General features: G+C 40.7%; 3 protein-coding genes and 1 long non-coding RNA gene across 4 annotated transcripts; 1 reads left to right on the top strand and 3 right to left on the bottom strand.

The window, feature by feature from the left end:
* Positions 1-293: 293 nt before the first annotated feature.
* On the top strand, positions 294-778 carry LOC112939860 (uncharacterized). Its single transcript, XR_003243750.2, has 2 exons — positions 294-431; positions 531-778. It is a non-coding gene; the product is annotated as an uncharacterized lncRNA (long non-coding RNA).
* A 6650-nt stretch (positions 779-7428) lies between these two features.
* On the bottom strand, positions 7429-8210 carry LOC107275387 (two-component response regulator ORR8). Its single transcript, XM_015794209.3, has 5 exons — positions 8123-8210; positions 7953-7999; positions 7789-7866; positions 7620-7690; positions 7429-7510 (listed from the first exon to the last, which is right to left on the bottom strand). Exons 1-5 carry the CDS (start codon positions 8208-8210, stop codon positions 7429-7431), a joined length of 366 nt encoding a protein of 121 aa, XP_015649695.1.
* A 3524-nt stretch (positions 8211-11734) lies between these two features.
* LOC4345426 (salt tolerance receptor-like cytoplasmic kinase 1) lies at positions 11735-13630 on the bottom strand. Its single transcript, XM_015793660.3, has one exon. The coding sequence runs from the start codon at positions 13163-13165 to the stop codon at positions 12002-12004; it is 1164 nt and encodes a 387-aa protein (XP_015649146.1). The 5' UTR covers positions 13166-13630; the 3' UTR covers positions 11735-12001.
* A 5857-nt stretch (positions 13631-19487) lies between these two features.
* On the bottom strand, positions 19488-22600 carry LOC4345425 (patatin-like protein 2). The gene is made up of 4 exons (XM_015793485.3): positions 22073-22600; positions 21456-21633; positions 21162-21323; positions 19488-20156 (listed from the first exon to the last, which is right to left on the bottom strand). Exons 1-4 carry the CDS (start codon positions 22582-22584, stop codon positions 19599-19601), a joined length of 1410 nt encoding a protein of 469 aa, XP_015648971.2. The 5' UTR covers positions 22585-22600; the 3' UTR covers positions 19488-19598.
* Between the last annotated feature and the right edge of the window lie 282 nt (positions 22601-22882).

The following is a 22882-nucleotide window of genomic DNA, read 5'->3' as shown; positions in this document are numbered from 1 at the left end:
ATAATGGTGAGTTGTGAGCATAGTGTTTTGGTGGCCATGCTGATGACAATTAACGACCAGTTCGCAAACTACTGTTGTGATAATGATAATGGTTCTGAAGCATATTATTCCTCCCTCTCCCTCTTTCGATCTTCTAATTGGAAGAACAAAAGAGTGGGTTGGAATTCGGTTCTTTCGAGCCTTGCTTGGGCTCGTTCTATCTTTGAATATAGCAATTTCCATTCCACCTCAATCCACATTCCTTTCATGCTTTGAGCTTCCAGGAAATCACGGTTGTGGGAAACCACATCACGGAAGAAAACTTATCATTCCTCATGATCCCACAGATCCTGATAAGCTGCCTGGAGAATAGAGAAATCATCCAGGAGAATAGAGAAATCATCCATTGCTCGGATAGAGTCAAGATAGGAACAAAGTGCCCCCTCCTAAAGGTAGGGTTCCATCAGAAGTACAGCTCCGTTCCTCACGTAGAGAGCTAGAAATTCAAGAATTACATCCATCCTAACACTTGATGTCCTTTCTTCCATTAGGAAGAGCCTCAGTCGCCCAGGTATGTCCTCGAGAGGGTTGTTGTCATTCAACTACTGTTGATCCTACTCGTAAAGGCTCAGACATAAGCCAACGTGAGCAACGTCTGGATGCGTTGTATAGCAATATGGTTCATTGTGGAGTGCCAGACTGAGAAGTGGCAGAGAGTCCACAGGGTTGCTGGGGAGTCTATACCCTTTAAAAAGGGTGACTATGATCCGGGGATAGTGCATTGCTTTTAATTGTGTCATGCGAGGTGTCTTGTCACAATCCTGTTTCGAGGTATCGTGGTGCTACTGATGGCATGGCTACATGTTATGGGCTATGTCTTGTGGGTAAATTTATACACCTCCGGTTATGGGGCGAGCCTAACAATGTTTTTTCGTGATTAGTACCAGAATATTCATTAAAAATAATAATGTGATAAATGATGATGCTTTGGTTTAGCTCCTGGTTTGGAGATTGGGTCTGTTCAACCGAGCATGGTTGTTCAGATATGGTGGGGCATATGCAACAGGTATGTTGTATATCATTGGATTAATACCTTTTAATTAATTACTCTACTGTTTTACAAATTCTCAACTCTTTGCCAAATGCTTCTTTTGCAAATGAACCCTATATTATGCCATCCTATATTATCGCTGTGCACTTGCATACTTGTTGTGTGCTTTGTGAAGTATTTCATATACTCGCCTTGCAATAATCATCAAACCTCACTTGGAGACAAAGGATTCAGAAGGAGAAAACCTTTGTCTTAAATCCTATTTGAGTTGAAGCTTCGCTAGATTTTATTTTTCCGCTGCAATTTTCTTCGTGGTGAGGACTAAGTTATTCTTCTGTAAGTATTTTATCGCTTTACTTATTATGATATTCTGTATATTAAATTGTCCTTTCATGCACCTCGGCTAATTCCTAGACGAGGATATTAATGCATAAATTAGTTCGAAAATTATTTGTTAGCAATTGTTGTTCATGGAGTTGAAAAATGGCCTTCTAGCCTAAGAAGAAACGAAAAAAGATTTATAAATTCGTTTTTGCACTACGTGACCAATAGTTGGACATACGTGTTAAAAAGTCACATGTTTGATATTAAAAACTTTCAAATAAAATTACCCCACATATCAAGTCAATTTTTTTAAAAAAAAGATAATACAAATTTGGCTTACAATACTATTTCTTTTTTTTAATATTGGAATTTATAAATAATATTATTAAGATTGGATAATAGATACACATCTCTACTAATATAAAATTTAGTTTTTTAATGTCACAATGAAAGGAATAGGTCTAATAAGAAAATCTCTATTTTTGGAAAGTTTAATTCGCATGGCAACATGCATGCGGGGATGGATGGAAGGAATGATTTCAATCTCCCGTGCATGCGGAATAATTCTAACTTGTATGGTTCATAGCGTGCATGCATGCAAAGATGAATGGAGATAATTAGTCCCTAACTAATTTATCTTTTCGCCTTTTGTACTCCAACGAGTACCATTGGCTATAAATAATCGGTGTTGGGTGAAACCTCCAAGCAAAATACCAGAAATCCTCCTACTATCGTCGACCTTCAAAATTGTCTTGCCTTTGTCAGCTAATAAGGCACTACGATCCTCCACTTTGCTATTTCCATTTTCATATTTAGTTCACATTCTTGCATATATCATTGTGTTCACACAAATATTTGTAGAAACCAATCGGTTTCACGTTCCAGCAAGTTTAAGATGCTGGCTGCACTAAGGAGTAAGTCGCGTGGCGGGAGAGGGTAGTGGTACCACCATTAACAAAGTCAATGAATAGATAAATGGACCAACAGTAAACATGGACTCCATAGATGACGTAGATACTCGTACAAATCCAAACACAAAGAGTGAGCAACATCAATACATGAAACAACAGTCTTGTCAGAATCTTTTTGACTATATATGTGATACCTACCATCGTGTTGAGAGTGATATGGAAAAATACAAGTGCAAGTAGTAATACATAAGTTATACAAAGATAACACCACCTTTCAATTTATTAAATAATAGTGAGATATATGGTCTCCGCAAGTACCAATAAAGCAGTTTTTGTTTTCTTAAGTCTTTTACGTACCAGTAAAGAAATCTTGGAAGTGGACTGGATTATTATTATGATAAAATTTTAATTTAGCATGTGCAAATGGTTTGATAAAAAATGTATCTTCCAATGTAATCTTTCTAAACACTGATTTTGTTCTTCTATAATCGGACAATCTCAGGACAAATTCAAGCATATAGTTACCTCATGACATTGCCCCATGGGACAATCATAGGTATTGACGTGCTGATGTTCAAAAATAATTTATTATTATATTGCTTATGCTTTTATTCTTTGCAGATTTTACTGGGGTCATAGCTAATGTGGGGCCAAAGGACTTTAGTCCGGATTGGCCTATGGGCGTGAGAGATGTAGCACTATTAGATATTTGGTACTAAAGATGCTCAATATTCTTTACTATTATATTTTAATAATTTCATATTTAAGCCACCAACCTTATTGCACTTTCCAGCCATGATATTGGATTCTTTTGATGCTTGGTGATAAAGGAGATTATTACCGAGATATTCTAATGAGAGTAGAAATATAAAGGTCAATCGTTGTTGCAAGTTCTGTAGAGATTAATCATTAGACGAGTATGTACATGTCTATACACATATCTGTTGGTGAATTTTGCGAAAAAGGAGAAAAGACACATGCTCGCACATGTACGTACTTGTCTGATGGTTAAACTCTACAGATCTTGTAACAATGATTGACCTTTCTACTTCTGCTCTCATTAGCATATCTCGCTAATAATATCCTTTATCACCTAGCATCAAAAGAAATCCAATATCATAGCTGCAAGGTGCAATAAGATTGGTGGTTTAAGTATGAAATTATTAAAATATATGGGTAAAGAATATTGAGCATCTTTAGTACCAAATATCTAATAGTGCTACATCTCTCACGCCCATAATCTAAGCCAGACTGCAGTCCTTTTGGCCCCACATTAGCTATGACCCCAGCAAAATCTGCAAAAATTAAAAGCATAAGCAATGTAATAATAAATTATTTTTGACCATCAGCACGTCCATATCTATGATTGTCCCATATGGCAATGTCATGAGGCAACTATATGTTTGAATTTGTCCCGAGATTCCCTGATTATGGAAGAACAAAATTAGCGCTTAGAAAGAACAAATTGGAAGATACACTTTTTGTCAAACCATTTGCACATGCTAAATTAAAATTGTATCATAAAAATAATCTAGTCCACATGAAAGATTTCTTTATTGGCATGCATAAGACTCAAGAAAACAAAGACGGCTTTATTGGTACTTGAGGAGGTCATATATCTCACTATTATTTAATAAATTTAAAGGATGGTGTTATCTTGGTATAACTTATATATTCCAACATGCACTTCTATTCTTCCATGTCACTCTCAACACGATGGTTGGTATCATACATATAGTCCAAATGGATTCTGACAATTCTATGTTGTTTCATGTATTCATGGTTCTCACTCTTTGTGTTTGGATTTGAAGGAAGTTGTACATCATCTAGGGTTAATTGGATACATGCCACTGCAAATATGGCAAATTAGAAAAATGTCACTACTATTCATGAAATCAGGTAGATGCCACTATAATCTACTAAAATTAGAACCATGCCACTCCATCACGATTTCCGTCCTATCCATCACATTTTCCGCCGTCTCCGTCTTCATCTTCTCGTTGTCCTCGTCTCGACGGCGGATGGGCCGATCAGGACGGCTGTGCGCTGGTGCTGAGCCAAAGCAACCGCACGACGGCGGTGAGATAGCCGGCCAATAGACAGCATGCATGGCAGGCGGGCCAACGCAGCGGGCCGACGGCAGCAGCAAGAGCCAGCAACCAGCAAGCAACAAGCACAACAAGCAGAAGCAGAGCAGGCAAGCAATGGCACTATGGCAGCAACATTGCAGCATTCATTGATTTCTCTGGTGGAAGAAGAAATCAAGAGTAGGAAGAAAGCATGCCCTCGCCGGCGGCGGCCGCAGCCGCTCTCGCGACCGTCCTCGCCAGCGGCGGCGCCCGCGCCCGCGCCCGCCTCCGTGACCGTCCTCGCCGGCAGCCGCGCCCCTCCGCGACCTCCCCGCGAGCGTCCTCGCCGGCGGCGGCTGCGCCCGCGCCCGCCTCCGCGACCTCCCCACGAACATCCTCGCCAGCGGCGCCCGCGCCCGCCTTCGCAACTGTCCTCGGCGGCGCCCGCGACCGTCCATGCCGGCAGCCGTGTCCCTCCGCGACCTCCAGCGAGCATCCTCACCGGCGGCGGCTGCGCCCGCGCCCGCCTCCACGAGTGTCCTCGGCGGCGGCCGCGGCCCTCTGCGACCTCCCCGCGAGCGTCCTCGCCGGCAGCGGCTGCGCCCGCTCCCCTCCACGCAACTGTCCTCGTCACTCGCCTTCTCAGCGTGCAGACGCGACGGAGGAGGATGACAACGTGAGAGAGTAGGACGGAAATAGTGACGGGAGTGGCATAGATCCAATTTTAATTTTTTTTAGTGGCACCCAGACAATAAGGTAAATAATAGTGGCATTTTTCTGATTTGCCACATTTACAGTGGCATGGATCCAATTAACCCCCATCATCTATGGAGTCCATGTTCACTGTTGGCTCATTTACCTGTTCACTGACTTTGTTACTGGTGGTACCACTGCCCTCTCCCGCCACCTGACTTACTCCCCATGGCAGCCGACATCTTGAACTTGCTGGAACGTGAAACTGATTGTTTCTACAAATATTTATATGAACACAATGATACATGCAAGAATGTGAATTAAAGATGAAAATGGAAATAGCAATGAGGAGGATCGTAGTGCCTTATCAGCTGACAAAGGTAGGATAATTTTGGAGGTCGGCGATAGTAGGAGGATTTCCGGTATTTTTGTTAGAGGCCTCACCCAACACTGGTTATTTATAACCAGTGGTGCTTTGTTGGAGTGCAAAAGGCGTAAAAATAAATTAGTTTTGGACTAATTCCCTCCATTCATCTCTGCATGCATGCATGCACACTATAAACCGTACAAATTAGAATTATTCTACATGCATATAAACCGTACAAATTAGATTGGAATTATTCCTTCCATCCATCTCCGCATGCATGTTGCCATGCGAATGGGACTTTCAGAAATAGAGATTTTTTATTGGACCTATTCCTTTTCATGTGACATTAAAAAATATATTTTTATATTAGCAGAGATGTGTATCCATCATCCAATCTTAATAAATATTTTTTTATAAATTCCAATATTAAAAAAGAAATAGTATTGTATGCCAAATTTGTATATTTTTTATAGAAAAGTTGACTTTATATGCGGGTTAATTTTATTTGAAATTGTTTAATATTAAACATCTGACTTTTTAACACGTATGTCAAACTATTGGTCACGTAGTGCAAAAACGAATTTATAGATCTTTTTTCATTTCTTCTGAGGCTACCATGGCCATTTTTTAACTCCATGAACAACAATTGTTAACATATCATAGGAGTTAGCCACGCTGTAATCACTCACTGACAAGCAAGATGAAAACAATGTGAATATATATTTGTGAACGATATGGTATGTGATGTCTGGAAATATATTTTCTATGTTTATACATTATCAAATATTAATAATGTTTATAAATTTTAATATTAAATTCCAGTATTGATATAATGAGATAAATTTGCGGCGGGGGTGAGAATGAGTGACAGCTCATTCAATTCTGTTGCATAGTGGCATGCGCAAAAGTACTGTATTTCTATTGGAGCGTGTCTATTTACATATGAGTCCCACCTAGTTTTGTCATGATTTTCTCCTCCAACATGCAAATGAATCATAAAAAAATCATTGATTCCTTGTACCCATCTGTCGATAAATATATCCTCAAATCATCTCCTTCCACACAATCCTCCCTCTCCTTACCTCTCCCCTAACACACGATCCTCCTTCTTTGTATAAGCCCATGAGACTCACTAGTGCTACAATACTCATGGCATCTTATGAATCAGTCGATGTCGAAGTGGATCCACTGCCACAGCAAATAACCAAGAGAGAGCTCGATCAACAAATCAATTCGGAGAGAGTTCTTAGAGTTCTCTTTCAGTATGTACGTGATGGATATGATCGACCACAAGTAATGACGAGGGAGCTCTCCCAGCCAGTCAATTCCTAAGGAGAGATGAAGAACTATGAAGATAACATCGTCAAGAGATGCAAGCTGCCTAAGCCATGATTAGGTCTACTGAGTTTTGACCTTGGAATAAAGTTTTATTAAGTTAGCCTTTCAACGCTATTTGCAAAATGTGCAAACCAAATTAAGAATGCTTGTTGTGTATGATTTGACTTGTTGTGTACAATATCATATTTCATCTACAATCTCATACAATCTCATACTAGTCTGACAAATCAGTTTTATTTATTGTTAATAACTAATATAATTTTTACTTTTAGCTCGATTATTAAAAAAAATATTAAAAGTTACTTAGGAATTTCCGCAGCAAAACGCGGGGAATCACCTAGTACTATTTATGCTTAATGCCAATCATTGGAAAATAAGGAGTAGAGAGATACAGTGTTAATTTTCATCCCCTCTTTACATGTCTAATTGTTTAAACACACCTCTTAAAGTAATTGATTGATGAAAACAACACAATATTATGTGATAGATTCCGGTTAAAAAGAAAAACCGTGTCATGAAACCATAATCTTTGAGAGAAGGCACCCGAAGTATTATCGAGTTTGTTTTCTTAATCCCAGATAATTGTCATTAGTTTCCATTTGGTAATAAAGAAAATGTTATTCTCATAGAGCAAACAAAGCACAAAATAGCTAGTTAATCTTAACACGAAAATTTATTCCATCTTGATCTTGCCAATCATATGTATTTCATAATACGAGGCACATCAACAATCTTGACTGGCTTCAGAATATAATCCTTTGCTCCTCCATCCAAGCACCTCCAACAAGGAAAAAAAAAGAAGGAAAAGGGAGCACATATTAGGATCCACATGCTCGGATTAAGAATCTATCAACTAAGGAAATCAAGGTATACATCGTCATACTTACTTTCTGATCCTTTCTGGGATGTTATCAGAGGAAGCAATTACAACCGGGAGATGTGCCAGTTTAGGTGATTTCTATGAGTAAAAACAAGCCCAATTTGAACATGTAAAATATTTGGTAGAAACATTATAAAATATATATGATGAAGATTAACACTATTGTACGTACGCACCTTCACTTCCATGAGTAGGTTATAGCCGGTCATGTCTGGCATACAGTAGTCACTAACAATCATGTCCACATCATGTTCCTGTGTCCATCAGACATAAATACATGTTTGTTATATAGTTTGTAAATAACATTACCAAATAAACAAGTAGAAAACTTTTAATTTACCGAGTCCAAAAACATCAATGCTTGCATGACACTTTCTACTGCAGTCACTGCATATATCAAACATGGAAACACTTAGTTAACAACAGTCGAAAAGAAGGTCAGAAGATTTCAAACATGGAAACACTTAGTTAACAACATTCAAAAACATGGAAACTTGCATAACAAAGAACCTCGGACATTATGGCGCATTAAGGCCATGGAAACAACATGGCGATCAACATGGGTATCATCCACAACAAGCACATGGGGGGACGACATTGCAAACTTTTGGTGTAGAGTTACTTTGAATTGTTGTTGAGGAAAATGGACCTAGAATGCACACATTTAAAGTGCAAAAGTCTTAAAATCGCGGAGATATTGCAAAGATATAATATCAAATCACTAGCATGATAATTAGCTCTCATATCTCACAGTATCACTAGTGACCGTGTATTTGATAATTTTGATATACCATACAATGTATAATGATTGATGGATTTGTCCTCTTTCGTACCTATAGAGTTGTTCATTTTTTACAAATTAACTATAGTGACCTTGCAACAATTGTAGCTACCTAGGAGCAATGATATAGTCTAATGTATGAGCATATATTTGATATATCTATATTGATAAATGGCTTGGCCCTATTTAATTTGTACATATTTAAATGTCAATACAACAAAGAGGCTAGTAGAAACTAATTAATTGGTCACACCCTGGTTTGATAGATGGTATGGTACTAAATGAAAGAAAGCAAGTGAGTAGTGGTGTAGATGGGCATGGTTTGGCCCATTGGTCCGAAAGGCCCATCTTGTGAAGCTTGTACCTTCTCCACTATGGTTTTTGTATGATCTTATTCTATAAGGCCCAACTCGTGGTGTTGTTTTCATGGCGACTCGCAGCTGCGTTTCATCCTTCGTTGTTCTCCAAGGCTCCCCTCACGTGCTCCTGGAATCGGGGATGGATGAATGAACCATTGTCCATCTAAATCGTGGTGTTTATAGATAAATAAACCATTGGGAACATGCTTTCAGTCGAGAACGATGGTGATCAATGGCGTCTTCCCAAGTCTTGAGCATATCGACACGTTTTCATATGAGATAACCGCACCGGGTTATAGGATCCAGTCACCGGACAAAGTGTCAGATGTACATTGATTTGGAAAAACAAATTCTAGGCAAATGCACACAGTTCATGTGAATACTAGACAAATTGTCTCCTCCTTTATATTTTCTGATACTTACATGTGGGACTTCGTGACAACTATTACTGGAGTTCTATGACCAAAATACTTCACCGCCATGTGCTGGCCCTACTCTTGTGATGACTTTGTCATAGAATATTGTACCTACAGATGGAACCATCTACCATGGACCCATGAGGACCATGGTTACCAAGTTCTATGACGGAATACTTTGTGACCATATGCCAACCCAAATTTCTAATGATAAATTGTGTAGTGTTTCAGATGACCATGGTGACATTTTTTGTGACCACAAACTCAAGCTGCCACTAGAATCATCCGAGCCTGAACTTTACGATGATTTCTTGAAAATTCGTCATAGATCAACGATGGATTCCCTTTTTGTCACAGTGAATCCATCATAGAAGGCCAAATCTATTGTACTGATATATGTCACAGGCTGAAAAAATAAAGAGAGGATAAGGGGGACTTGCAATGGCGTTATGGCGGCGACAACCATAAACCGTGACTCACGAAGATGTAAAGTTTGCAATATATATTAAGCCATTTATAGTATGAGTGTAATATCTTCATCGTGACCATATTTTGTACAACAAAAAGCCCAACACATACATACTGCAACTCTCACATACCACGTAACATGATGTTTAGTGTCACGTGAATGCACAACATCATAGGATAGTCTCTTTGGAATGGTGGATATACGAATTCAAAAGTCTTGTTCTAATCCTTACTACGGGTGTGTTCAGAACCCAGAGTTCCCAACTCACCTCTCGCTTTTTCCGCACGCATGTTTTTCGAACTACTAAACAATGCATTTTTTGCAAAAAAAATTCTATACAAAAGTTGCTTAAAAAATCATATTGATCCTTTTTTAAAAAAAATAGCAAATATTTAATTAATCACGCACTAATGGATCACTCCGTTTTCCGTGCGGGGAGTTTAGTTCCCAACTCCCCATATGCGAACACAACCTACATATCCAAATAAGACATTAGGCCCCTTCTTAGTTCCCACACAAAAAAAATTATACCCTATCACATCGAACGTTTGAATATCTGCATGAAGTATTAAATATAGGCTAAAAACATAACTAATGCACAGATTGCGACTAATTTGCGAGACGAATCTTTTAAGCCCAATTGCTCCATGATTTAATAATGTGGTGCTACAGTAAACAATTGCTAATGATGGATTAATTAGGCTTAATAAATTCGTCTCGTTGTTTACTGACGGATTCTGTAACTAGTTTTTTTATTAGTACCCGAACACCTCATGCGACACCCTGTATTACCCGATGTGACACGCTAAAATTTTACACCCCTAGATCTAAACACCCCCTAAAATATTACCAATAATACGAGCTGTCAACTTGCCAGCACTAACAAACAGTTACCCGAAATAGTTCCAGGAAAGCGTTTTATGCAGCAAGCTAAAAACCAAGCAGAATTATGACAGGTCCTGAACACACAAAGCAGGAGGAAATCAAACTGCTGAATTATGAAATGAGAAAAAAAAAAGAGGATAAAGTATCGCATGATATGAGGTTCTAACGATTCACTGGTTCATCCATATAATAGCCAACCACAAACAGTAAAGTAACCAGGACTCCACAATCAAAAACAACATCCACACTCCAGACTATCGCATATAGTCACAAACAAATTTGATCCACTCCAATTAAAACACAAGAACACTTATTTGGGTCTCAAATGTTTCCCGCTAGCAAACGGAGCTTGCAACACTTTGCAATAGTTTAATTCAGCATTGCACACTATTGCAGAAACACCTCAGCCTTCAGTTATAGTAGAAGTCAATATAGATGGAACCTCCTCGGCTAATTATGACCAACGCCGTCAACTGATCGGTTGTGAGTTCAAACCGCCAATTCACCTCAAATTGAAAGATTCACAATATTATTAGGATTTTATGTTTCTAGATATGATAGCACATGGATGATGCAAATCGATGGTACTGACCAGACTGAGCTTTGAAAACACCTTCCTCAATATAGGTGAGTGCTTGATGTATTGGCGTAGAGGCATGAAATTATCGGTAATGCACCATTCACCATGGTGCAATGTTCTAAGATTCATGAACATCGGCCCTCTCCCATTACGCTCCTTGTGGTAGAACTTATCCACACGAGTTAAGGTCTGAACATTGACATTATTAGGACGTAACTATGTGCGTGTGTGTGACCATGAGTCCTTTCTCCTTTTTTTTTTCTTGCAAAATTCACCAACGTTGCACAAAATATATTTCTTTACACATCACATGCAAAGGGGATTGCTCTCACTTCATAATAGTTTGCTTCAATAAATTTTGCCAACTATTCAAATGAACCCTTTGCCTTGGTTTTAAAGTACAAGTGCTTCAGGTAGAATTCGATTGACAGCAAAAAGCTAAAATTATGTGGTTTTGTGTTAAAAAAAATCACAAGGATAAGATTAACAACTCAAGGAATGTCATTTATTCATGGATTGAGTATACGGTAGGCATCCTCTGCAGATTTTTCAGATTTCAGCAGGTGATGCCGTGACATGCATGGGATACTTCCTGAAAATGAAAGTGATCACCGACGATCGAAAAGAATCAATTTTCAGAAATTTAATCACTATATATTAAAAGCACTCAGTACTCTGTACATTCTAGTCAACGTCTGCGTAGTACAATACTCCGTACTACAATGTATACAGATACAGAAACTAACGCAAAAAAAAAAGAGAGAAAATATTATCCAAAATTCATCCCATGTTCTACCAAACAAGAACATTTTATAATCTCTAGAGTATGAATTTCCTAGCTAATTAATGAGCTGATGATCACTTGACACGCCAAAGAATCCAATTAATCATCACTGTTCTCACACGGGAAGCCGGAGCAGCGTCTCCGATCTGTGCGCGCTCCGGCTCGGCGCGAGAAGGCACCCACTGAACCGCTCCTCGCCGCCGTCCACGTCGTGTTCCGGCGACCTGCCGCGGCGCCGGTACGCCGCCTCCACGTCGTCGAGGATGGCGGACACCTCCGCCATCCGCGGCCGGCTGCGCCCGTCGTTCGCCACGCACGCCAGCGCCACCCTGGCCGTCCGCGCGAGCAGGCGGGACTCGGCCTTGTCCGCCGGCTTGCCGGCGCGCTCGTCGAGCACCTCCGCCAGCGCCGGCGGGCCGGCGCGTATCAGCGGGAGCGCCCAGTGCGCCAGCCGGCCGCCGTCCCATTGCCGGCCGGTGAGGAGGTGGAGGAGCACCGCGCCGAACATGTAGACGTCGTTCTCCGCGCGGGCGTCCAGGCGGCCGTGGTCGTCGCCGTCGCCGTCGTCGCTGTGGAGGAAGGTGGACAGCCCGTAGTCGCTGACCCTGACGCCGCAGGGGCCACGCGCCGCGGCGGCCGCGTCGACGAGCACGTTGCGTGGCCTGACGCGGCCGTGCGCCACGCCGTGCGCGTGCAGGTGCACCAGCCCCCGCGCCGCGCCCGCGGCGACCGCGGCGCGCTCCGGCCACGGCAGCAGCGGCGCGTCGGTGCCGCCGTGGTAGAGGAGGGCGTCGAGGCCGACCGACCCGGCGGACGCCCGCTCCACGATGAGGACGCGCTCGCCGGGGCCCTCGGAGAGGCCGACGATGCCGGCGAGGTTGGGGTGCGGCGGCACGGCGAGCGACCGGAGCGCGGCGGGGAACCGCCGCCCGCCGGGCTCCCCGAGCACGAGGTGCGGCCGCATGCGCTTGGCGGCGAGCCCCGGCGCCGCCGCGTACACGGTGAAGTGCCTCCCCTGCCCGATCACCCTGCTCGGGTGGAACCCGTCGGTGGCGCGCTCCACGTCGGCCAGCGGGACCACCGGCAACGGCGCCACCGCAACCGCAATCGCACCACCGTCGCCATCACCACCACCACCACCACCGCCGGCGCCACCGCCCGCTCTCGCCACGCGCTTGTTGCGCCAGAGCAGGAACAGCGCGACGGCCAGCGCCACGACCGCCGCGGCGGCGACAGCGACGACGGCGTGGTGGACGGCTTCCTCGACGGACTCGCGCATGGCCGAGCTAGCTAGTCAATGGATCAGAGCTTCGCCGCCGCCACCGCCGCCGAGGACATGGACGAACGGGCGTGGCACGGCGCGGCGCGGCGCGCGTCGGTGTCACCTGATGAGAGAGATTAATTGGAGACGTTTCGTGAGCGGATTTTCAGTGGGATTAAGTAGCACGCTAAGTGACACGGTACGTACTTGATTAAACTAAACATGGGTCAAATCTGCTATGCGTACAATGGCAACAACCGAAGTCAGTGTCATTGTGTCAACAGAATGCCATCCAAAATATTTATTGGGTGGCTGACATGGTTGGAATGGTTGGCATGAATTGGTTTTACTAGAAATACTTATGGGTATCATGCTAGTATTTTTCTTGGTACTTTCTAGTATCTTCTTAAGGCAAAAACAAATATAATTGTTATTGTTAATTTTAATGAATTTGGTTGGCAGTCAAGCTTATTTATTGTGTTGAACATATAAGATTTATATTTCTGATTCGCACTTGCTATTTGTGTCTCAATGAAGAATTTACATTTCTTTCTGCTTGGTTGTTTGTTTTTTTTTTCTACATTTGAACCCGACAGATACCCCATTAAGAATATGTAGGTTAACCTCTGACGATGCTGGTGTGATCTTGTAAATTAACAAGATTTGGACCTTCTGGTGGCACACGAGGGATTCATGTACAAGAACTTGCCAAGTTTTCTTTTTTAGTCCAGCCAAAACATCATGTTCTAATCCAACAAATTTGAATGCAAAGATTGCCCTCTGCCTCCCTAGAAAACATATTGATTTCGGATTCTTATTGGAAACTTTGGAAATTTGTGAAAACATAAGCGGAAGGATCATTAATTGGAAATAAGGGCCTATTCAGATTGTAGCCAAAATAAACCTTACCAAATTTTAGCAATAACAAAATTTTGATAAGATGGTAATATTGTCAAAATTTTGGTAGGATTTCTTATGTATTAACTAAATTTAGTAACAAACTAAACGTTTTGTAACTTTACCAAAATAAAATGGTATGGTTGAAAATGGCATCAAAGTGAACAGACCCTAAGTTTTGTTACACATTTTGAACTGAAAAAAACTTTGAGCCTGTTGTTATATATCTAGCTAGCTGTTGAGACTTCAAAGTGTGCATTAGAGGGAGATCCTGGACATCCAATTAATTAATTAAACAGAGATGATCATGGCCATTTTATGATAATGTAGTCAAGTGCAACTGTGCAGGTAGTAAATCGATCATAGCAGTTGGGCGGGGTTTGGATGCCCAATCTTACGTCGACTCTGGACCAAATTCATGTTAGGAATTGCAAGTTTGTATTTTTATGTTTGTGTTCATGCACCCAACACTTGAAACAGGTATTAGTTGTTATAACTAACGTGATCCGGTGGAGTTTATTAAGGGCAGAGCAGGTAAAGGAAACTGATTGTTGTTAACTTCGCTCAGAAGATCTTATGTCAGCGAAAGAACAAATACTACAAATGGTGAACTTTCTTTTTTTGTGAGAACTTCGTTAGTTAAGTTTCTTATTTGATGATCCTCCCTAGTTTCCGAAGTTCACACCATGAGAACAAAGACGAGAAATGACTACGATACATGGGAAAATTTAATGAATTCATTTTTTTTCTCTTCTAGTTCGGACTTGTGATTTAGTGAGAATTTGTTTCACGCATATACCCATTTCTATTTTTTTTATGAATTTAGATAACTTTTATATCCTATTTTGATGGATTTTTACTTATTAATGGTTTGATGGTTATCACAGATATGTTCACACGATACATCCCAGTTTTGATATCTTGGTAACAACATAGAGTTCTTTAAAAAAAAAAAACAGATAGAGCAAGCCACACTAACGGGGATTTTTTTTTCTAGCAGATATATTTTACCCATATTGTTCAACAAAAGTAGTATATATTTTCTAGAACCAAGATTTGCTCAAACAAAAATTATAAAATTCAACCATCAAACTAATTAGAAGGATCCTCATATTTGTAAGATGTCCTACTTTCCTATTAAAATTTTGGATGGGCTGATCATGGGCCAACTGGCCGCTCAGGGCCCAATTAAGCCTCGGAGAACAATTATAAATGCAGTGGCAGATGACCTTTTTTTTACAATTTTTTATTAAAATATTTAAAAATCGTTTCAAACATTTATAAACCTAGACGTCTCACACCCTCTGGAAGCGCCTTTTTAAAAAATCGCCCTTCCAGACGACGTTAAGGGACCTAAATGTAATGTTTTTATTTGTATTTTTTACAGGATGTTTTTATTTATATTCAAACCCTTTCCGTCGGATTCAATTGCTTAAAAACCTGTAATTAATGCTTATTCGACACTCTAAATTATTTTAAAATTAAAAAGTAATAATCTACCAAGTCGTAGATCTCGTCGAGATCTACAATTTTTATATAAAGTTTATTTTCATACAATGTTTTGGACATCTAAAAGATCTTAAATGAAAAAGTTGTTAACTGCAAAGTTGTAGATCTTCTCAAGCTCTACAATTTCATTAAAAATTTTGATTTCATCCGATTTTATATGATATATTTTTAAATTACAAAATCATAGAATACACAATCTATATTGAAAAATTTTACATTTAGGTCCCTTAACATCCTTTGTAAGGGCCTTTTTTAAAAACGTCCTCTGGAGGGGGTGAGGCATCTAGATTTGTAAATTTTCGAAATGTAAAATTATTTTTGTAATTTTTTAATAAAAAATGTAAAAAAATCGGAGGATGACTTTAAGGGGATCATTTGAATAGAATGGCAATGGCAAGAGTGGTGACCTGGTTCAAGCTGAACCTAGTTGATTTCTCTCATTCGTTGCTTCTTCTTCCTACTATAGGCTCCACTACTTCCTCTAGCTCTCTCTAGAACCTTCTATAAGCTTGTAACCCTTAGCTACCTTCCTCAATTGCATTTGTATTTGTTGAAGTGGTTGCCAACCTTTCTGACATCCTATATAATCCTAGGCTATGGACTATGGACAGTACTTTATAGAAAATCGTTCTGATCCTCTCCTTCTAAATGATCCAAGATAGTTTTCCAATGAACACAATAGGTTCGTGCATTTTCTAAAAGATCGTACTATTTTCGGCTATTCAGGGATCACATCTCTTTACATACCTGTACATGGTTGCACCTAAATATCCATGGTTAGGCAAGAGCAATCCCCTTGGGGAAACATAAACAGCCCCATACCTAAATCGTGCATCAGTTCACTATGGCTCAATACGCTCAGTAACATCACAGTTCACACTTCCCATATAAGAGAACACCATAGAAGAATCCATAGGGAGGAAGAGTTCACCATGAGAAAGAAAGTCCGCGAGATGAGAATCACGTGCAGAGATGAACATGAATAGCCGAAAAACATAGAAGAATCTCATATACCGGTATGCCAAAAAACATGTACAGATATACTAGATATGCCAAACAAACAACATCGTTGTGGTTAGGACCCGCTCAAACTAATGTTATCTCCTCCAATAAAAATCATGCACTGTGCGTTCATCCCATAACAGTAGCGCATCTAGAATTTTTGTATGGTATTCCAACTTATATATATTTTTAAATACCCTAACTATAACTATGTTAGAAGTATAAATTGATCAAATATGCATTATAATATACTAACAGGGAAGTATTTTTTTCTTTTTCCAAAAGTCGCTTTTCACATATGTATATATCCATTGGGATAGGTTTTCTTGGGTGGTCCCGGGACCACCCCTTGGATCCGCCTATGTCCCATAAAGCTATAGTACAGTTCCTTGTTGTCGCTAATCATTCTTTCAATCTATTTTGGATCTAGCACAGGACAATCTTAAACAACAAACCTATCAGTTTGCAAGGAACTACTCGAAAACAAGAATATCACTATTGGCTTCTCGGCAAATGCTCAATCCTATGTTTGTCTAACAAGGAAGGTTATTAAAGTTGTTTTAATTGTTGTATCTTAATGTAAAATCATGCCTGAAGTCTTATGAAGATCTCATACAACTTACTCTTGCAATCCTAGGTATTACAAAGAATATTGTAGTACTGACTTTCTTTTTAGTTCTTAAATATAAGGTTTTTTTGAAAAGAGCAGTACTAACTCAGTTAAATTTGGAACTAAGATTGAGTTAATGTTTGGTTGTAAAAGAGACTATTGCATACAAATCGACAACAAAAAGATTTCGAAAATATTGCAGCCACCAGCAATGTTAATTTATAAAGAAAATGATATGTATATGCTATACATACCACATTTTTCCACATTTTCCCCTTGTGTGGTAAGCATGTTTGCCACGCTTTTATGCTCCAAATTTGTTTTCTGGCACACTTCTGACATGTTTTGCTAGAAAATGTGTGTCGTATGATTTAGCTAAAACATTTTATGGCTCCAAATTTGTTTACCACACTTTTGGTATGTTTAGCTAGAAAATATGTTCATGACATATGGGTCTAAGAGTAAACCTTCCTTTTGTTTTATTTCATCTCCCTTCCCCCTTTTATTTTTTGGAACACATCTAAACTCTTGGTGACCATACACTGCTCACTCCAACCTAGCCTATGAACGTCTATAACAAAAAAATCATTGACGAAAACTCCAGTCAAAGCGTCCGTGTCATCGTTATCGTCCATGACACTCTCGCTATGACTGCGGGAGGGAATAGAGGAAAGTCAAGGGATGACACAGAAGAGGACGCAGGCACCAGGTGGAGGACCGTCCATCAGAGATGCAATTGATGATGGTGAGTCGAAAAAGATGAAGAGGATGAAGAAATAGAATATTTCAAATAGTAGCAATCATTCACTTTGCTCCCGTTACGACTGAGGGGGAATGTTAGAAGTACAAATATGTTAGTTAGAGATAAGAGTCAAATACGAATATGGAGATAAGATATATCCTAGATATAGAATCCTAGAGATAAAATAGAGTCCTAGAGATAAATCTACTCTTACTTGTATTGTACTCTAAGTCTCTATCCAAGTATGTACTCCTATATATACCCTATGAGAGGGTCGATGTAATAGATTAGAAAACATTAGAATACAACAAATTAGATTTTTCCACATAGATCTCAGATATTTATGATGATTATTACTAATATAACTGACTTGTACTCCTTGAACTGAATTAGGGGTTCTCTGATCAGAAGGAATTGAATACAACTTCCATTATAGGTGAAAGTGAAATTGAGTCACATATCAATTTTTGTTTGTTGTAAAAGAGTTTCTAGCATGCAAATGAAATATAAAGAAGATATAGAATATTGTAATCACCAAGAAAGTTTACATAAAACCTGAGACATATTCTACAATGACACAATTTTCCACTTTTTTTTTGCCAAAAGTGTGGTAAGCCAAGGATTTTATCTCCCAATTTATGTGGCACACTTGTGGCATGTTTTAGCTAGCTAGAAAATGTGTCTATGACATATTTAGATAATACAGTAAAGAAAGTAGAATGCTAGAACTTTGTCAATAATTCAATACTAGCCTCAAATGGTTAACTTATCAACTTTGGGAAACATTGGCAACAAATATTCGCACTAACGAGATTAAATTTTAGCCATTTCGGTTAAACCGAGATTCATGAGATTTTGAGATTTTCGAAATTTTTGGACAAATTTTTTTGAAAGTTTAACCCAATTTAACTGAATTTGACTAAATTTAGGTCAAATTCACAAAAAATTAAGAAAAACCAAAAATTTCAGACGAGATAATGATTTGCTAATGGTTCGAACTTACCGAAATTTTGAAAATAATCGTTGTTTAATATTTCCATCCCTCCCAAACCAAGAACACAAACGATCCTAAGCGTGTCCCTGTACTCAGGACAACTAAATATCAATGGTCCAACAAATGTTCCGAAAGAACACAGTTATTCCAAAATTAAAGTTATATTAAAACACAATAAAAAAAAACAGCACACGCAGCATGTTATTGTCAACTAAATAAACAAGAGATGCACACAAAAACAAAACGAATGACACTGACTACACCTTTGGTAGAAAAATAAAAGCTTAAACATTAGTCCGAAAAATAGAATTAAACCCGGAATTTGTCCCTTCGTCCCACTTACTAACAGACGGTCAGTCTTTAAAACTAAACTTCGTCTTTAAATTTGCCCAATACTATGATATTTATAGTAACAAAATCACAATTACATATAAAAAGTAAATTCAAATGTCAATCCAATAATATTAATTATTTCTATCAAATAAAACTCAATTTATAATAAAACATTTTTTATCAAATATATTTCGATAGTTGAACTTTAAAATACATGCGGGCATTTCAATGGAACGAAAGTTATAATAAAATATTACTGATCAAATATAAAAATATATTTGGATAGTTGAATTTTAAAATACATGCGGGTATTTCAATGGAACGAAAGGAGTAATAATAATTAATTAATTAATCAAGCGCTCATTTATACACGAGGGGTGGACTCCTGCTTGCCGAGCCTCGCCCGGCGCTCCATCGACAGCATCCGGGCGAAGCGCGCCAGCTCCTCCTCGTTGGTGCCCCTGCCGGCGTCGGCCACGTTCCTGCCGGTCTCCACGTCCACCCTGCACGCCTGCCTCCGCAGCAGCGCGGCCCCGGCGCCGGCGAGCGCGCGGAGGTTCTCCGGCGTGGCCACGTCGACGGAAGCGGCGTCGCCGGTGAGGTCGTCGTCCTGGATGCGGAGGTAGTGGCGGTCGCAGCGGAGCGCCTGGAAGAGCACGGAGGCGTGGATGTCGACGAGGTCGGAGCTGGACTGCGCGAAGCTGTCGATCAGCGGCGGCGCCGAGCCGCCGTCGTTGCGGAGCCAGCCGAGGAGGCCCCACCGGCCAGACTCGTCGGCGTCGAATGACCTCCCCTCCACCTTGGCCGAGCCGGTGCTGAGGGAGAGCACCATGAACTTGCCGTAGTCGGCCGGTTTGATCGGGAAGAAGTCCTGGTTCCCCAGCAGGATCTGCTTGCTCACGTGGGTCATCGCCACCAACGTCTACACATGAAACGACAGCTTTTTAGTACATATAAATCAGACAAATCACCCTACTGTTGATGTGTTTTGTTCATCAAAAATTTGAGACAATTGGATCTGAAACTTATAGTGTCTGTTTTATATTTTAAACATTTTCAAATACAAATGATACAAACTATAAAGTGGTAGATCTCATTGAACTCTACAACTTTAATATGGAACACATCTGGAAATTATTTTGATCCCTTGAGGGATGTCCACTCGTTGTGGACATGTCACTCAAATGGTTATGGAAAAAAAAATTGAAAAGATGTATTAACATTTGATATATAACTCCACAAACATACAAGTTCAAAATCAATTTCTACATCTTGCAACGAAAAAAATTGACTGTGAATATTCGTTAACTAGTTGTAGTTTAATTTATTTTTCTCGGTTGTGAGATGTAGAAGTTGAATTTCAACTTGCATGTTTGTAGAGTGATATATCACATGTTAATACATCTTCTCAACTTTTTTTTCATAATCATTTGAATAACATGCAAACAACGTGGGCACATCCCCTCGAGGGATCAAAATCCACTCCCGAAACAAATTCATCATATGTGGTTTGAATTGTATATCTGAGATTTTGTAAAAATAGATATGGTAGTATGTTATAATGAACATTAGACCCTAAAATAATCTCAAATAAAAAAATAGTCAACAAGAAAGTTGTAGATCTCATCGAGCACTATAATTTTGATATAAAAGTTTGTCTTCATCTGACTCCGTATGAAAAAGTTATGTATATATACATGTTTTTTCTAAAATTTGATCCATGTCTGTGGATATCCGAACGAAATTCCCGGATAGTTTCCAACCGTTTTCCGATTCCGACGGATATTATACCCATACTGTATTCGTTTTCGTTTCTGAGAAAAATAAACCGAATTCGTTTCCGAATCTGAGAATTTCCGAATAGTTCCGATCAAACCTATCCGAATCCGAAAAATGGTTTTGACGGACGGATTAATTAATTGCTTACCGGATTGTTGGCAGCAACACCTCCATCGATGAGATTGAAGACCCGGGGCTGACCGGCCTTGTCCTTGGTCTCGAAACGGTGACCGGGGAGGTAGGTCGGCGCCGCTGACGTGCTGATGCACACGTCGGACAAGAGAGCATTCTTGGATGCATCCTTCTGTGCCTGGACATACATGGATATAATAAAATGCACATGTAAATTTTACTTCTGTTTACAATATATAGTGATGTCCTTTTTCATCACTATAGTATATATATACTATACAGCTTACAAAAAGGATTGTAATAAGTTTACATCAAATCTAGAGAAGATGGTGGGCTGGAGGAGCTTGATGTCAAATGTGGGGATGACGACGTTGGTGATGGCCTGGCTAATCCTGGTGTCACCGAGCAGCTCCTGCACAATGGACCGGAGGTATCGCCCGTCGTACTTGGGACCCATCATGCTCTTCAGCAAACCCAGGGGTCCTTTGCTGCATTTATACATGGGAACATTAAGGTTTGCCTGGATGAATTGGCATGATCAGAACCGTGTAGAAGTGACTGAAATTTGTACGTATTTTCACATGATCTTAATTAATTAACTGCCAGTCGACTAAACTTGCAGAATAAATAGCCTGAATTGAAATGCGGCAACTATAGTATAAAGTTGTGAAATTCAATTTTCTTTCTTTTTAAAACTAATTTAAACCACTTTACGCTTATCTAATTATCTGCTGTTTCATCTATGCTCTAAGTAAAACTTGTACTAAAGTTAACTCGCTGACTGATTCACCTAATTAACTACATTAATTTTCATAATTAAGTTAACGTACCCTTTTTTTCACGGCGAGAAATAAAAGTACAGAATGTTGGATGTAAAATTTGGTCGAGAAAAAAGTAAATACAAACACCGTATACATGTATACGTACATGACAGGAGGGAATATCTTGGGGCTATGCCGGAGGTAGAAGTCGACGATGTCCTTGGCGGCGAAGAGCGGCCGGCCGTCGGCGCCGGGCGCCGCGAGCATGGCCGTCACCAGCCCGCCCGTGCTCGTCCCGGCGATGACGTCGAAGTAGTCCGCCACCCTCGCCGCCGGCCCGTCCAGCTCCTGCAGCTTCTCCTCCAGGAACGCCAGGATGGTCCCCGGGATGATCCCGCGCACGCCGCCGCCGTCGATGCTCAGCACCGCCACGATGCTCCCGAACGCCGGCGGCGGCGACCTCGGCGTCGGCAGCGCTGCCGCCGCCGCAGTCGCCTGCCGCCGGCCGAGCGCCGGGTCCACGGTCAGTGACCCCCCCGCGCTTCCTCCGCCGTTGCTGCTGCCGATGAGCTCAGCTGGGACTTGCACTGGCGCCATGGCTGGCTGCTTGAGCGAGCTAGAGATCGACTGAGTTGAAGGGGGAGGTTGGTCGCGGTTGTAATTATAGTGTGGGAGCATGCGTCCCTCGCCGGCGGTGTTATATATACGGCGGCGAATGGCGGTAGGTGGTGGCGCCGGAGATCAGCACGTGCGATTGGACGGCAAAGCGGATCGGGGGGAGGGGAGCTTTCCCGGAATCTCGCTGGCTCGTGCTTTTGCATTGCATGCATGCTCTGCTTGAAACTGTAAAGAAATATAATGTGCCGTACGGATAATGGCCCGTGACTCCGTGAGCCGTACTTTTCTACGCGGATAAGCTGGATATGTGTATAATACTAGTCCCGTTTTTAATAGATGACGCCGTTGACTTTTTCCA

The sequence above is a fragment of the Oryza sativa genome, chromosome 8, assembly GCF_034140825.1.
Source record: "Oryza sativa Japonica Group chromosome 8, ASM3414082v1".
NCBI lineage: Eukaryota > Viridiplantae > Streptophyta > Magnoliopsida > Poales > Poaceae > Oryza > Oryza sativa.
This window is presented reverse-complemented; position numbering and strand designations above follow the sequence as displayed.